This window comes from Orcinus orca, chromosome 11 (assembly GCF_937001465.1).
Source record: "Orcinus orca chromosome 11, mOrcOrc1.1, whole genome shotgun sequence".
Lineage (NCBI taxonomy): Eukaryota > Metazoa > Chordata > Mammalia > Artiodactyla > Delphinidae > Orcinus > Orcinus orca.
The window spans coordinates 45,061,616-45,077,572 of record NC_064569.1 but is presented as its reverse complement, the minus strand read 5'-3'; the positions used below and the strand labels follow the sequence as shown (position 1 = coordinate 45,077,572).

Here is a 15,957-nt window from a genome sequence, read left to right as displayed (position 1 = left end):
AGGAAGCCTCCTGTATTCTCTTAAAAGCTTTAAATGCATGTTGTCAGTTGCTAACCACCAAGCAAATGATCTCCCTAAGAGTGGAACACCAAAAAGGGAATAAAAAATATGACCAACTAAAAAACTGTGAGCCTGAAGTCGTGACCTGTGAATACCACAGAGATTCAGCCAAAAAACCTTCATGACCTGTGAATGTCACAGTAAAAGCTGTGATGAGAACTTCAGACTGGTCGCTGGTAATGGTGCCAATGCCTTAAATTTTGATCACATCTCTCAGTTAAACTCAGGTAGTTTCAGTTTGATAACAATTCTTGGGCAGGAGCATCTGGGGAGAAGATTTGGAGGGTAACTGCTGCACTAAAGGAGAAGGGTGGGTGGAAGCAGAGAAACTGAGCTGAAAACGAGTTGAGGAAGTAGGGGAGGAAAAATAATTCTCCCTCACCCTTTGAGGTTCCTGGCTGAGTAAATAATAAAAGACAGATTAAAAGGAAAAAAGAAACAGAAGTTTAACAACAGGTATACTTCCTGTATACATGGGAGATACCAAGGAAAACTAAGAGTTTCTAGACATTTAGTAATCCTTCTCTTCCTGGTACAGAGAGGTACCTTACAAATGGACATTTCCCTTATAAATGTAAATATCTTTTACAAAAGTGTAACTTCTACTCACTTTTCAGAGCTTCTCCCCTGTCTGCTGCTTCTTAAAAATAATCCTTATGCCAAAGAGGCATATTTTGAGGTGTCAAGTTCTGCACCCCTCCAGGGAGGACAAGCTGCCGGGAACAGGCCTGCGCTGCCAAGGTGCAGTGGGATCCTGTGAATTCCTTCATTTGCCCACCTAGCTGGAAGGAGGGTCCACAGTGAACTTCCAGAGGGTTCTCCACCAGGGACCCAAAAGTACTTGTTCATTCATTCAAACAGGCTTTGTTAAGCACCTATCATATGAACCAGAAGCGTGTGGGAAGCGCAGGGACGCGGTAGTGTGCAGAACCACGGCGCCCTGCCTTCAGGAAGGTCACTGCCTGGTGGAGGAGACGTAAATTAATCAAACAGTCTCACAACTTCGTGTAAAACTACAACAGCAGACGTTCTGAGAGTAAACTTCTGGGAATATGAGATGTGGAACAGGGAAGCCGATTTAAGCTTAGAGCTGGGATAGGGTTTTTCACTTCTCCAGGTACCAGCGCGAGGAGGGAGTGGTCCTGCATCCGGAGGATCAGTGCTTCAGAAAAGCCAGGCCTGGGTTGGGGATGGGGGTGTTGGAAACGTCCTCACCGTTGCCCGCGGGGCCCGGCGGCGGCGGTCCCTGGGCCGCGCGGGGGTTGGAGGTGGGGCCGAGGGTCCCGGGTAGCGCGAGGGCCGGGCGGGGAAGCGGAGAGGGCGCGAGGGGTGAGGGCGGTCGGAGGCTCGGCGGCTTTGGCCCGCTGGCCTCGCGCCCGGCCCCGCCTTGAGGGGGCGCTGCCTCCTCCTGGGCGGCTGGGGGCGCTGCGGCCGAGCGGCGGGGGGCGCTGCCTCCTCCGGGACGGCGGGGGGCGCTGCGGGCCGGGCGGTGGGGGCGGCCCGGGCCGGTGCGGCGAGCGGCGCGGCGGATGGAGAGTCTGGCCGCGGCCGGCGGCGCCGCCTCCTTGTCGGGCCGGGCACGGCGGGCCGGGGCCTTTGTGTGAGGCGGCGGCGGCGATGGTGCTCGAGCCCCGCGGAGCCGGGTAAGCGCGGCCCGGCCGAGGGCTGCCCCGGCCGAGGCCCGACCCCCATCCCGGCCTTTCTCTCGCTCTCGCTTGGCTCCCTCCTGCCCGCTCCCCTCGGCCGGACCCATCCTCCCCGGCCGCGCGCCGACCCTGGCCGGCCCCGCCGCCTATCCCCTCGATCCCCATCCGACCCCGCTCCCCGCCGCCACCCCCCGTCCCCGCCCGAGGTCGCCCTGAGGAATTCCCCCGCTGTTTGGGGAGGGACCGAAGTGCTCGATGCCTCCCAGATGAAGTGCCCCAGCCAGATCCAACGCCCTTCCTCTCGGATTCGACCCTCCAGAGGGGAGACGGCGGCGCCGCGGGATTGTTGGGGTGCCTTCTCCGAAGTTCCGAATCCGTCCCCTCCCACTGCCCGCTTGGGCTTCCCGGTGTCCGGACCTACTGACCGCTGATGTGTGGCCACCAGGGCCCGGGAGATGCTTGGCTGGTACCCAGCAATGCTCAGAAGCTTCCTGGGCCCCAGAAAAAGTTGGGAGTTAGTCGAATGTGGTGAGGTGAAGAAAGGGTCTGTGTTGCCCAGGGCGAGTCGTGAGGCCGAGAGAGAAGGCAACTAGTTTGTCTTCTTTCTGGCGGGCAGGACTCAAAAAGGGGAAAAAGTGGTACTGAGCAAGCCTTTAGGAGTTACCTATGTAATTAGATGCCTTCTTATGGCATCAGGTATATATCTCTTACTTCTGGTCAACATAAGCATAAATCCTGAAAAGGGTGGGAAAAAAATTGAAGCATATTTAGGTAATACTAAATGCCACAGTGGTGTTCTGCTTTGCTTTACTTCTCTGGTGTCTGAGTGTTTTAACTTCATCCACAGCATACAGAGAATGTGATAGAGCAGTATCTGAATGGCTCTGGGCTATGGAGAGACAAGAGGGGAGGCAGGTAGCATAGGTAGGGAGAGATGGGAACTCAAGAATAAGCAAGAGATTTTTTTACGGCCTGAACGATCACAGCAATGATAGGAAACTAAAGGGTAGAGCATCCTTATCTTGTCCCCAACAGCTAATGGAGCTTGATAATTGTGTTCAAGTATGTATATGGCATTTGGCATCATAAGCGAAGAGAATATACTCAGTGAGATAGGAAAGCCTGGATTCAGGAAGAAATTAGGCATTTAATATGAGAAAAATTAGAACCAGTTGCTCTGGTAATGAAGTATAAGATTGTGTCGAGAGGATGCTTCTGGCTTGGCTTTAAGGCACTAGCTTCTGTCCACCCAGGCCTACAGCTTCTCTTACTCTTAAAGACCAACCCATCAGATTTTTTTCAATAGTTTTGGATTTTGTTGTGACAACTCTTGTCTTTGGGAGTATGCAGGGAGAGAGGTCACTGCCCTGTCACTTTTGCTGTCCTTGCCCCGAGCAGAATGGAGCAGGTGTCTGTCCATTCACTCTTGCTCTCCGCCCAGGGCTTGGAAACGTGCAGACTGGTGGTATTTCGTCCTGCAGAACTCCTCACCGGCAGGGGTGTGTTTGGCCATCCACCTTTTCCTTTTGCTGTCCACAGATTAACCGTGCTGATAGGGAGGCAACGTCATAGGAGCTGCTAAGATGGGCATGAGGATCAAACTGCAAAGCACCAACCACCCCAACAACCTGCTGAAGGAACTCAACAAGTGCCGGCTCTCCGAGACCATGTGTGATGTCACCATCGTAGTGGGGAGCCGCTCCTTCCCAGCCCACAAAGCCGTGCTGGCCTGCGCAGCTGGCTACTTCCAGAACCTCTTCCTGAACACTGGGCTTGATGCTGCCAGGACCTATGTGGTAGACTTCATCACCCCCGCCAACTTTGAGAAGATTCTGAGCTTTGTCTACACGTCAGAGCTCTTCACGGACCTGATCAACGTTGGGGTCATTTACGAGGTAGCTGAGCGACTGGGTATGGAGGATCTCCTCCGGGCCTGTCACTCCACCTTTCCTGACCTGGAGAGCACTGCTGTGGCCAAGCCCCTGACCAGCACCAGTGAGAGCCACTCCAGTACCCTGAGTTGTAGCTCAGCAGAACCAGCCCATCCCCTTGGAGAACTCAGGGGTGGGGGGGAGCACTTTGGTCCTGATCGAAACTATGCGTTGCCTAGTGATGCTGGAGGAAACTATAAAGAGGAAGAGAGAAACGTTACCAGTGACACTAACCATAGCCTGCCTCTGCCGCAGCAGCCACTGCCGCCAAAGACAGAAGACCATGATGCCCCTGCTCCGTTCACGTCCGTTCCCAGTGTGGTGACCCAGCCAGTCCTAGGCGCTGTCGGCATGGGCGTCCAAACCAGCACAAGGTCCTGCCAGCCATACAAAGTCCAGAGCAATGGAGACTTCAGTAAAAACAGTTTCTTCACCCCTGACAATGCCATAGACATCACCACTGGGACCAACTCCTGTCTGAGCAATAGCGACCACTCCAAAGACCCGAGCTTTGGGCAGATGGATGAGCTCCAGCTGGAGGACCTGGGGGATGAAGACTTGCAGTTTGAAGACCCCACCGAGGAGATAGGCACAGCCGAGGAGGTGATTGAGTTGAGTGATGACAGTGAGGACGAGCTGACTTTTGGAGAGAGTGACAGCCGAGAGAATAAGGCCATGCCCTGCCAGGTATGCAAGAAAGTTCTAGAGCCCAACATTCAACTGATCCGACAGCATGCTCGGGACCATGTGGACCTGCTGACCGGCAACTGCAAGGTCTGTGAGACCCACTTCCAGGACCGAAACTCCCGGGTGACCCATGTTCTGTCCCACATTGGTATTTTCCTCTTCTCCTGCGACATGTGTGAAACTAAGTTCTTTACCCAGTGGCAGCTGACCCTCCACCGACGGGATGGAATATTTGAGAACAACATCATCGTCCACCCCAACGACCCCCTGCCTGGGAAGCTGGGTCTCTTTTCAGGGGCAGCCTCCGCAGAGCTGCAGTGTGCTACCTGCGGGAAGGCATTGGCCAAAGATTTCCACGTGGTCCGGGGCCACATCCTTGACCATCTGAACCTGAAAGGCCAGGCCTGCAGCGTCTGTGACCAGCGCCACCTTAACCTCTGCAGCCTCATGTGGCACACACTCTCCCATCTCGGTATCTCAGTCTTCTCCTGCTCTGTCTGTGCGAACAGCTTTGTGGACTGGCCTCTCCTGGAGAAGCACATGGCTGTGCACCAAAGCCTGGAAGACGCCCTCTTCCACTGTCACTTGTGCAGCCAGAGCTTCAAGTCGGAGGCTGCCTATCGCTACCACGTCAGCCAGCACAAATGCAACAGTGGCCTTGACGCACGGCCTGGTTTGGGGCTACAGCACCCAGCTCTCCAGAAGCGGAAGCTGCCGGCTGAGGAGTTCCTGAATGAGGAGCTGGTGCTGCAGGGCCAACCCGGGAATAGCAAGTATAGCTGCAAGGTGTGTGGCAAAAGGTTTGCCCACACGAGTGAGTTCAACTACCACCGGCGGATCCACACGGGCGAGAAGCCGTACCAGTGTAAGGTGTGCCACAAGTTCTTCCGAGGCCGCTCGACTATCAAATGCCACCTGAAGACGCACTCGGGGGCCCTCATGTATCGCTGCACGGTCTGTGGCCACTACAGCTCCACCCTTAACCTCATGAGCAAGCACGTCGGCGTGCACAAAGGCAGCCTCCCGCCTGACTTCACCATTGAGCAGACCTTCATGTACATTATCCATTCCAAAGAGGCCGAAAAGAACCTGGACAGCTGACTGGGTCCCAGCAGAGCCAGGGGGAGCTCCCAGGCAGCAGCCAGGACGTTGGTTTTCTAATGGCTGTTGGTCCCTCCCCAGCTGAAGTTACAGTTTTGCCTTGCTAGGAGTTCTGTTCTGTCCTGTGTTGAAAGAAGAAGAAAGAAGAAATAGCACATGAACACTGTTACTGTTTTTGAGAACAACGGCCCTATATCATGTTTACCTCCTTACCTGTTCTTGCCCATGGAGGGCTGTGTTTTTGATTCTTTTGAGGCTGGTTTTGGGATCTCGTCAGGCAGTTGGTGTCAACTAGATCCCCTTCCCCAGCCGCTCGAGTTTTAGTTTACTGATAGGTTTTATGCTGCTAAGAATCCAACCAACAGCCTCACTGAACAGAGGAGGTGGAGAGAGGTTTTCACCGTGGGTATTACTGCCAGACCTCCAACCGGGACAACCAGCTATGAGAGAGATTTTGGGAATGTGGTCATTCAGAAAAGACTGGTCAGCAGGGCAGCTCACCTCAGGTGCCAGTCCCAGCCCTCAGCAGGGGAAAGGGGTCAGGGATGGAGGGTCCTGCTTGTTCCATGGCTCGAATCTGCTGATTGGACAGTAAAATCTCTTGGCAGCTAGATCCAAACTGGGGACAAAGCGTTCTGTTTAGGTCAGAAGGCTTTGGGATGAATCCTTGCCAGCCAGAAGAGGTGTCCTGCAGTGCCGCCGGAAGTGGCAGCCTGGATGGACAGGAAGGGAGGTTTTCTCTTTTCTCCTCAATTCCAAAGAAACACAATTTTATGGAGTGATGGCCCGGGACGTCAGGCCTTCCCTGTGGGCAGAAAGGACAGGGAGCCGCTTTGATGTAATCCTCTGTCATCTGGCCACGTCCATCGACCTTGAGTTTCCTGGTGGAGAGGTGGGGATGTCTCTGAAGCAGCAGCCTTGCCTTAATTTACATCCAGTCTCCCACCTAGAAGTGTGTTTGGCCTGTAGCGTAGATGAGAAGACCCCATGAGGTGGAGTGGTGGACTGTGAGCCCTTCAGGATTAAAGGGACCTGAGTAACTGGTGGTTTGTAGCGGGATGTGTGTCTGTCTGTCCCAGTCAGGTAACCTGTTGTTAATACTTTGTGCTAACTGGGCCAGAGCTTTGGCAGCTCCCATTTGACCTGCTGGAATTTATCCTGATCTGTCATTGTGTCGCCACCAGGGGGCGCTATTGACCAGCAGCTGGTTCAGGCCCTCCCTAGATGACTCGGGAATGGGTCTGCCCAGTCCTGGGGTGCTGGTTGGCTCCGTTCTTAGTTGCCTTTTTGAGGGGTCTTACCCAAAGAAGGCTTGAGGGACAGGGTCCTCGGATCTCGCATCTCACAAGGTGGCACCTCAGTAACCCATACTACCTCACCTGCTCAGGCGAGCTCTGGGGGTCCCTGGCCTCGGCCCTGATACAGCCCCTCGTGGGACTCAGCAGCACCCCAGGCTGTTTTACAAGCAAGTGGTTTTAATTAACTCACAAGGCCTTTTTGGACATTAATATTTATTTATTTTTGTTTTTGTATACATATTACCCAGCATCTCTTGGATAAGAGACTTCAGGAAAATGAGCTTCTCCCCAGCAAGTAGCCATATTCCAGGGGACAATCCTGGCCAGATATTTGGGAAACAGGGGCTAAAACTAGGGGAGAACAGGTCAAGCCTTTAAACAAGCAAATTCTTTTCTTTCTCTCCAGATAGTCTCTTGCAGAATAGACCCAGGGAACCATTTAGGTAATGGATGTACATTCTAGAAAGTTGAGGCTTGTTAAATCCCTAGGCCTTCCATCCCCTTTCCGTCCTCTGATTGAGTAGGTTGGGCACTGGGTTGAGGGGATCAAGTCACATGAAGGACCTTTTTGCATATTTTCTCATCCTTCCTAAAGTTGGGAAGCTATAATAAGACATACAAATAAACCAAAGCTCTGTCCCTGTTGGACCTGCTGCCTCTCTCCCCAGCCCTAAACTGATAAAGCCCCCGAGTTTGTGTGCATGGCTCTCTGGTGGGGTGACCATTACATGAAGGGACTTGTCAAGTGGCCACCTTTCACCATCTGAATCCAACTACTTAAATGTTCCCCTGGGACATTCTTGTCAGAAAGCAGTGCTGACACTTCTTCCCTGACTGACTGCTCCCTTTCTTCCCACGCTGACCATTAGGCGATTAAGAAGGAAGGTGTGTAAAAGACTACAGTCACCTATCTGCTAAGCTTTTCAAGCCTGAGCAGTTTCTCGCAGATTGTTGGTGAGGACTGAGTTTTGAAGGGCCGGATCTGAGAGTGGGGATGCTCACTGGGACCCAGCCAGGTAGCTGAGAATGGATCAGTATGCTGGAGAAACCCTCTTCCTTAACAGAGGATATCATGGGTGCTGGGTAGTCTGTATACTTAAACTGAAACTGTGAAGTTTTCCCTTTTCGCCAGTAAACCAAAAAGCAAGTCCCTGAAACTTTGCCCCTGAAACACTAAACAAGAAACTGCACCCCCTGATCCTCCTGAGGCAAAGTGGTCAGCCAGGGTGGCCCGGCTGGTTGCAGTCAGACATGTAGCAGGTCAGTAGCTCATGAGGCTCATTGACCAAACCCTGTTCCCCTGCGTGTCCCCCGTGTTCGCACCTCAACCCTTCCTCTGTTTGGAGTCATGTTTGCTGCCTCTGCCACCAGCTCACCCTTTTCTGCACTGTTTTACTTGAAACACTATATTGTGGCAAAGGGTGCTCTAGGATACCTGGTGGAAGGTATTAATTGTATTTTGAATTTAAAATTTTTTCAACTGTTCTTTGGATTTTGTTGCCCTCTCTGCCCTGGAGCCCAGTTTAGCACTGTCTCCTGCTGTATTGTTCCAAAGTTCTGTTTGATCCTTGAATGTCTCTTCTTCTCCCTTTTCTCCCTTTTTCTTGTTCTGTACTCAGGACCAGCTACATAATTTACAGAGCCCTTTGTTTAAAAATTATTAAGAATTTCAAGATGGCGACTAGAGCATTAAAGCAAACACGAGGCCATTCCCAACTCTTTTCCTGAGGGAAAACGGTGATACTCTAATGGCACACTGTAAACAGCTGCTGTGGCCAGAGGAAGGGATCAGTATCCTGGTGCTCCTCTGGCCCATCCACGGCTCACTGATGCCACAGCACCTGCTGGGAAGCTCTGCTGTACCCTGGTATTTGGTCCTAAATTTTAAGACTCTGTGGAGTCACTCTAGTTCATGGCTAGTTGGGAAGAAAGGAGGTGGGGGTGGGGGGTCAGGAAATGGATAAAAATTCTTTCTGACTTTCTTCTGCTCTGTCAGTACCCTTTTGTCTCTAGGATAACCTTTGAGCTTAAATACCTTCTCCCCAGTCAGGTTTTGCTGCTGGTGGATTTTCTTCCTCTTCTGGCCACCTGCTGTGCCCTAGTCCCCAGACTACTCAACTTAGGAAGTGAATTTAAATTCCTTCATAGATGGGCATGATTTTGGTGGCATGGAAGTGGGCTGTGTGGAGAAATCTGCCCATGTGGGAGTCCCCACGTGTCCTTTTCCCTAAATCCTGCGCTGAATGAATCAGGAAGCAGGGCACACAGCGTTGATTTCAACGTGATAACTCATGGTAAACTTAACATCAGAATGAAAAGGAAACTTTTACCTTGGATGTTTCTTTAACACCCTTCCCCTGTCCAGTCCACCCTCCCCTCCCACCTCTACTAGCTAAATCTCTTTTGAAACCAAGAAAAATTGTTGACGTCTTAACTCCTTCCATTAAATTAATAAGTACTGACCTCCTAATATTTAAGTGTTTACTATCTATTGCTGTAAAGTTTTGTATATTTTGTAAACTTTTTCCCCCAAATAGTAGATGTCTAAAATCGTTGTACATCTGATTCTTTTATATTCCATTGTTCGGCACAAAGTGTGGTTTTTATTTAGAATAAAAAAAGGAAATTTGAAATGGGAATTCTTTTCTTATTTACTGTGATCGTGCTCATCCCTCAGGGTTCAGAGGATCTGGGCCTCCACCCTTTCAGTATCAGGATTCTGCTCAGCAGGTGCCAGTACTCTTTCAGGTGCACATTTTCCTTTCCTGTAGCTGGAATTCCCCGGACTTGATCTGTTTTTAGTGGAAAATTAACTCAATGGCCCAGCCTTTTCAGAGGGACCATCTCTGGGGGAATCTTCTGTTGGCCCAGAGAGAGCAGTGGGACTCTGCTAATGTCTGGGTGGACCAGAGATTTGGCCGCAGATTGTCTTGCCAGCGCCATTTCATTCACCACGACGTGATATGTCAGAGTGGAGAGAGGCAGATTCAGAGAAGGGGGCGGAGGTTCGGCATGATTTCATGAGGTTGGTAACAAATGTCCCCCCACAGAGAAGAGACAGGCCTCTCTAGAAGTCAGGGTGCGATGTGGTCCATTTGGTCTCAGAGCACACTGCTTGGGCCCAGGCCCCCATCAGTGCACTGCAAATGCAGAGCAGAGGGCCTTGCTGCTGTCGGCACACGCGTTCTCCTCTCAGGCCCTAAGGAAGTATTTGTGCCGCCAGGATGGTCACTGGTTGCCAAAATGGAGTCCACGAGAAGAGAAGATGTTGGGAAAGTGGCCTCAGGTAATCTGGGGTGTGACAGAGATGTAAAACTGGGTTTCCTTGAGACAACTTCTGGACCCTGAGGCAGAGGGGCCAGTGATAAGGGCATTGGGTCTGGGCTGGGTTTTTATGTGGGCACAAGTGAGGAAAGTCTGTCTAATACATTCTGTGCCTTGTTAGGTCAGCCCTTACTGCAGCGCCAAGTCACAGCCCAAACTCCCCTGGCTGAGAAAGGTTTCAGGTCTGCGCCACCAAGCAGCTGTTTGAAGCATTAAGACTCTTAAAAAAAAAGAAAAGAAAAGGCCCTTTTTCAGGTTTGGGCCCAATGAGCAGGGGGAGTTAGACACAGATTTCCCTCTGTGCTCCTGACAAACGGGTTCATACACCGCTGGAGCACATGTTTAATGCATCTGGTGAATACAGTCTCAGATTTCTAAGTGCAGAGGAGATGGTGCTCTAGGTCAGCGAGTGGTTATTCCAAGTTAAACATTCCTGACATACTGAGCACTTGAGTAGGACAGAAGGTCTCAGTGAGTGTGTCCACAAACCTCTCGTTCTCCACAGGCAGGATGGAGAGGCGGAGGGCTCGGCACTGGTGGGCTGGGACCTGCTCGTAGGCTCTACTTCAGTCAGAGTGCTTCACGGACGTGGTCCTAGTTTCCCAAACTGATAAATGAGCCCTTTCCAGAAGACCTCCTTGTTAACAAGAGGACTTCTTTTCCTGTCTATAGGACAAGTGTTAATAGAAGTTGCTGGACAGGAAAATTATGAGACGACTTGGCCAGGAAGAAAGAAGTCTGAGGGTGAGACCTGACTTAGGAGGACACCAGAACTCTGCCCTGTGGCAGAATTGGAAGATTTCCACTTCCCCACCCCGTGCAGGGGCAAAGGCTGAGGGACAGAGCACTTGTCAGTGCCTCCTGCTGCCTGTCCCGAAGTCTGCTCCCAGAGTGGATGTCTTGATATTTTCCTATGATCTGGAGAGAAAGGGAGGGACTGAGGGTAGAAGTCTGGAAACCTGCTAGACCCAGAGCTGGGGGAAGATGGGCTACGAGGAGCGTGGACTCTGGGACAGCGCCTCTGCTTTGGGGGGAGGGGATCAGGATGGACAAAGGGGAGAGTATCAGCAAGGAAATGGAGCCCTTTCCTGCATGGTGGGGGTGGAGAATCCTCGAGCCGGCCCAGCTGCAGGGTGCCTGTCTGAGACCTCAGCTTCACCCCGCCCCTGCTGTCCCCACTGCCCACCCCCTCCATTTATCATCACACTGAGGATGCACTGCTAGAAAACAGCCTCCTGAGGCCTCCTGGCTCCTTGGCCTCTGGCCTCTTGTCCCTGTAGCCTACATGTGTGCTAGGAGATCAACAAGCACAAACACAAAAGGAAAGTTGTGTGGGGTTCCTGTGGAGCTCACTCTTTCCGGCCAGCGTGGTTTCTGAAACGGGTGCGTCTGGTTTCCGCTGAGCATCTCTTTAGCTTCAGCTCCCTTCCCAGTCCCAGCTTGCAGTGCAGACTTTTTCAGAGATCCAGAGTCATGTCTGTCTCTATTCTTTATTTCTCCTTTTCCCCTGCGTGTCTCCCTTCGGCACAGGGACCGTGTCGAATGGTACAACGCCAAGGACCCGTTCCCTCTCCCTCCCTGCCTCCCACCCCATCCCCCGACTTCAATATTTTAAGACATACTCAAAATTCGGCCATGAGGGCTCTGACCCTCTCCCCCCGCCCCCCCCCCCGATCTCTCACCTACACTTCCAGCTTTCTACTTGGCTGGTAGAGGAGACTGGAATCTTCCTCAGCTGGCTATAAGAGCCCGAGGAGCAGAGGTGGGTGGGGTGTCTGCTGCCTGGAAGTTCAGGCTTGGGTGGTGGCGGGGGCTGGCTGCAGGGGGCTGGCTGCCCTCCTTGGTGATGACGATGGAATGCTGGGTGGAGGAGGAGGAGGAGGAAGCATGTCTGCCCTCCCTGGCCTGGACCTTGGGAAGGTAATGGACCACAGCATTGAGCAGCCGGCCCCGGAAGCTCGGGCTGAGAAAGTTGTACAGGATGGGGTTGATGACGCAGTGCAGCATGGAGAAGCAGTCAATGATGTCGTAGAAGAAGTAGAGCAGGTGGGCCAGATAGCAGTGGAGGGAGATGTGGGTCCCATGCAGTGTGATCAGCAGCAGGGTCACATGGTAGGGCAGCCAGCAGGTGACAAAGACGGCAATGTAGGCACACACCAGCAGGCAGTGGCGCCGGCCCTCAGGCTGTCCTGCCCGCCGAAGCCGGCAGGCCGTCAGCACGTTGAAGACCGCAATGAGAGGGAAGGGCAGCAGGAAGCCCAGGACGGTGGTGGACAGGGCCACCGTCAGGGCCCATGTGCTGTACGTTTCAAAGGGCGCCATGAAGAGGCACATGGGCTCAAAGCTCTCCACCAGCCGGATGTGGACCACCTCGGGCAGCGGGATGAGGGCTGAGAGGACCCAGACCCCGGCGCACACGGCCCGCCGCCCTCGATGCTGGTGGCGCTGCCAGGAGGGAGAGGCGTTGGTGAGGGTGACGTAGCGGTCGATGCTGAGGCACACCAGGAAGAAGATGCTGCTGTACATGTTGGCAAAGTAGAAGTAGTGAGTGAAGCGGCAGGAGAAGCTGCCCCAGAGCCAGGTGTAGTCCAGCGTGACCTCCAGCATCCACACGGGCAGGGACAGGACGATGCCCAGGTCGGCGATGGCCATGTTGAGGACGTAGAGGCGCAGCAGCCCTGCGCGGGCCGCCCCGCGCCAGTTGACGCAGATCACCAGCAGGTTCTCCACCAGCCCGACCACGAAGACAGCCAGGTAGAGCACGAACAGGGCCACTCGCTTGGTGCTCTCGCTGAGCTCCATGTGGCACTCGGGCAGGGTGTGGTTGAAGAAGTGGAGCAGTTCCGTCCAGTTGTGGATCTCTCCCGCCTCGCTGGCGGGCGCCACGCTGGGCCCCGGGGCCGACATGAGGACCAGCAAGTGCCTAGTGGAGAGAAGGGAGGGTTGGAAGAGAGGGGAGGCCTCGAAAGCAGCCTGGTGTTCCCAAGGCCGCAGGCCACGGGGGCTTCGGGGAAAGATCCTGCGTCTGAAGAGGCAAGAAAGGGAAGTGTAACATTCAAACCGTGAATAAATAGCACACGGCTCACTGCCGGCTTTAACCCACGAACACAAATATTTTGTTAAGGGGTCTCAGTGGTGGGAGAGACCAGAGGCCAAACGCCTTCTCCCCGGCCCGGCCAGTCCCGCCCTCCTCCAGCCCAGGTGGGCTCAACCTCCACTTCTCTCCTGGCGCTTCACCCTTTGGCCCTTTCACACAGGCCTTCCTTAGGGGCTCTTGCTCTGTCTTGCTATTTGGGCCTTGTGTATGGGACACACATACACAAACACAGGCACAGACACACACACTTCCAGTTCATCCCTGGGAACATCTGTGGATCGTGCAGGGAAGCCAATCGTCTCCAAACTCCACTGCCTTCTTCCCTGAGAGAGGGCAACACTCACCTGAGTTTCCCTGTTGGGAGCACCTCCGGTCCTGGAGGGCCGGCAGGTCTGGACTGCTGTGGAGCTGCGGGGAGGCTGGAGGGACCGTGGCCGTGGGGCTGGCTTTGCTGCGGGCTTCAGGGCCGCCCTTCTCATCCGGGAAGCAGTATCACTGGCTGAGGCTCTGTGGGAGAGGGTCGGGGTTTTTCCTGCCTTCCCCCAATCCAGTTAGAGGGGAAGTCACAGCAAAACATCCAGTGTAGCGGTGACAGGGAGGAGTCAGGCTGCAAGCGTTAAATTCCAGACTCCTGTGGCTGTGTGAATTTACCTCTTTAAGCCTCAGTTCTCTCCTCTGCAAAATGGGACAGCAATAGTATCTACTAATACGGGTGTCTGTGAGAATTAAATGAGCCATCAAAGTGACGTGCTAACGCTTTACGTATGTATGTGTTTTCCACCCGATAAATGGGATTGGCATTCCACTCTCCCCTGTCTGTCTTGATACCTACTGAAGCAGAACTGGATGGGAGTGGGAGGGCTAAAATAAATCTGAAAATTATTCAGACGTAATCACTCTGGCTCTTTTGCTGAATGGCCACCCCTGCCATTCCCCCAGCCTTCACTTTGTGATCTGAGGTGAGAATCTGGAGAGAGAGGTAGACTGAACGTGGGTGGGGAAGGGGCCGTGTTGAGCTTCGGGGAGACTCCTGGATGGGGAGGGGAAGGAGAACAGCATTCTCCCCCCTACAGCTCATACTGCTCTGGCCAAGTGTGGAGGAGAGAGAGAGGGAGAGAGAGAGAAGACAGACACCAGGCTTCTCTCTCCCTCCAAGCCAAGGGGAAGGCTTGGAGCCCCTGGATTTGTGTTGTTGGTGAGCATCGTGTCAGCAGAGCATCCTGCTTCTCAGAGCTCTTTCACCTCAGTTAGTCATTTGATCCCTGAGGTACCTCTGCGGGGAGGGAGGATGGGCTTCCTTATCCAGAGACGTTGCCTGTCTCACACAAGCCACACAGCAGCAGCAAAAAGAGAGCAGAACCGCCTGGAGCTGGGCCCATGTTTTGTAGGCTGTAGGGCCAAGGGTGTGCTGGCTGGAGGGGATTAAATTTAATCGAGGTGAGATCCCTATGACAATATTAACTATTTTAGAGTTTACAATTCAATGGCATTTAGTATTCACGTTGTTGTGCAACCACCACTTCTATCTAATTCCAAAATATTTTCATCACCCCAAAAGAAAACACCACACCCATTAAGCATGCAGTCTCAGATCCCCTCACCCCTCAGCCCCTGGCAGCCACCTGGTAACCACCCTTCTGCTTCCTGTCTCTGTGGATTTACCTATTAAGGGTATTTAATATCAGTCAAATCATGCGTGTGACCTTTGTGTCTCTTTTTTTTCACTTAGCATAATGTTAAAAATTTTTTTTATTGAAATATAGTTGATTTACAATGTTGTGTTAGTTTCTGGTGTATAGCAAGGTGATTCAGTTTTATATATATATATATATATATATATTCTTTTTCATATTCTTTTCCATCATGGTTTATTATAAGATATTGAATATAGTTCCCTATGCTATACAGTAGGACCTTGTTGTTTATCTATTTTATATACAGTGGTTTGTATCTGCTAATCCCAAACTCCTAATTTATCCCTCCCCCACTGCCTTTCCCCTTTGGTAACCATACATTTGTTTTCTATGTCTGTGAGTCTGTTTCTGTTTTGTAAATAAGTTCATTTGTATCATATTTTAGATTCACATGTGATATCATATGGTATTTATCTTTCTCTGTCTGACTTACTTCACTTAGTATGATAATCTCTAGGTCCATCCATGTTGCTGCAAATGGCATTATTTCTTTCTTTTTTATGGCTGATATATATATATATATATATATACACACACACACACACCACATCTTCTTTATCCATTCATCTGTCAATGGACATTTAGGTTGCTTCCATGTCATGAGTATTGCAAATAGTGCTATGAACAGTGGGGTGCATGTATCTTTTCAAATTATTATTTTTGTCTTTTCCAGATATATGCCCAGGAGTGGGATTGATGGATCATATGGCAACTCTATTTTTAGTTTTGTAAGGAAACTCCATACTGTTTTCCATAGTGGCTGCACCAATTTACATTCCCACCAACAGTGTATGTAGGAGGGTTCCCTTTTCTCCACATCCTCTCCAGCATTTGTTATTTGTAGACATTTTTTTTAACATCTTTATTGGAGTATAATTGCTTTACAATGGTGTGTTAGTTTCTACTTTATAACAAAGTGAATCAGTTATTCATATACGTATGTTCCCATATCTCTTCCCTCTTGCGTCTCCCTCCCTCCCACCCTCCCTATCCCACCCCTCACGAAGCACTGAGCTGATCTCCCTGTGCTATGCAGCTGCTTCCCACTAGCTATCTATTTTACGTTTGGTAGTGTATATATGTCCATGCCACTCTCTCAGTTTATTTGTAGACTTTTTA

The 15,957-nt window shown here is 51.8% G+C and overlaps 2 protein-coding genes across 2 annotated transcripts; one reads left to right on the top strand and one right to left on the bottom strand.

Moving 5' to 3' along the window:
• Nucleotides 1–1,555: 1,555 nt before the first annotated feature.
• ZBTB39 (zinc finger and BTB domain containing 39) lies at nt 1,556–8,908 on the top strand. The gene is made up of 2 exons (XM_004276512.4): nt 1,556–1,703; nt 3,246–8,908. Exon 2 carries the CDS (start codon nt 3,290–3,292, stop codon nt 5,423–5,425), a length of 2,136 nt encoding a protein of 711 aa, XP_004276560.1. The 5' UTR covers nt 1,556–1,703; nt 3,246–3,289; the 3' UTR covers nt 5,426–8,908.
• Nucleotides 8,909–11,521: 2,613 nt separating this feature from the next.
• GPR182 (G protein-coupled receptor 182) lies at nt 11,522–14,502 on the bottom strand. The gene is made up of 2 exons (XM_033440401.2): nt 13,489–14,502; nt 11,522–12,970 (listed from the first exon to the last, which is right to left on the bottom strand). The coding sequence occupies exon 2, from the start codon at nt 12,952–12,954 to the stop codon at nt 11,779–11,781; it is 1,176 nt and encodes a 391-aa protein (XP_033296292.1). The 5' UTR covers nt 12,955–12,970; nt 13,489–14,502; the 3' UTR covers nt 11,522–11,778.
• Between the last annotated feature and the right edge of the window lie 1,455 nt (nt 14,503–15,957).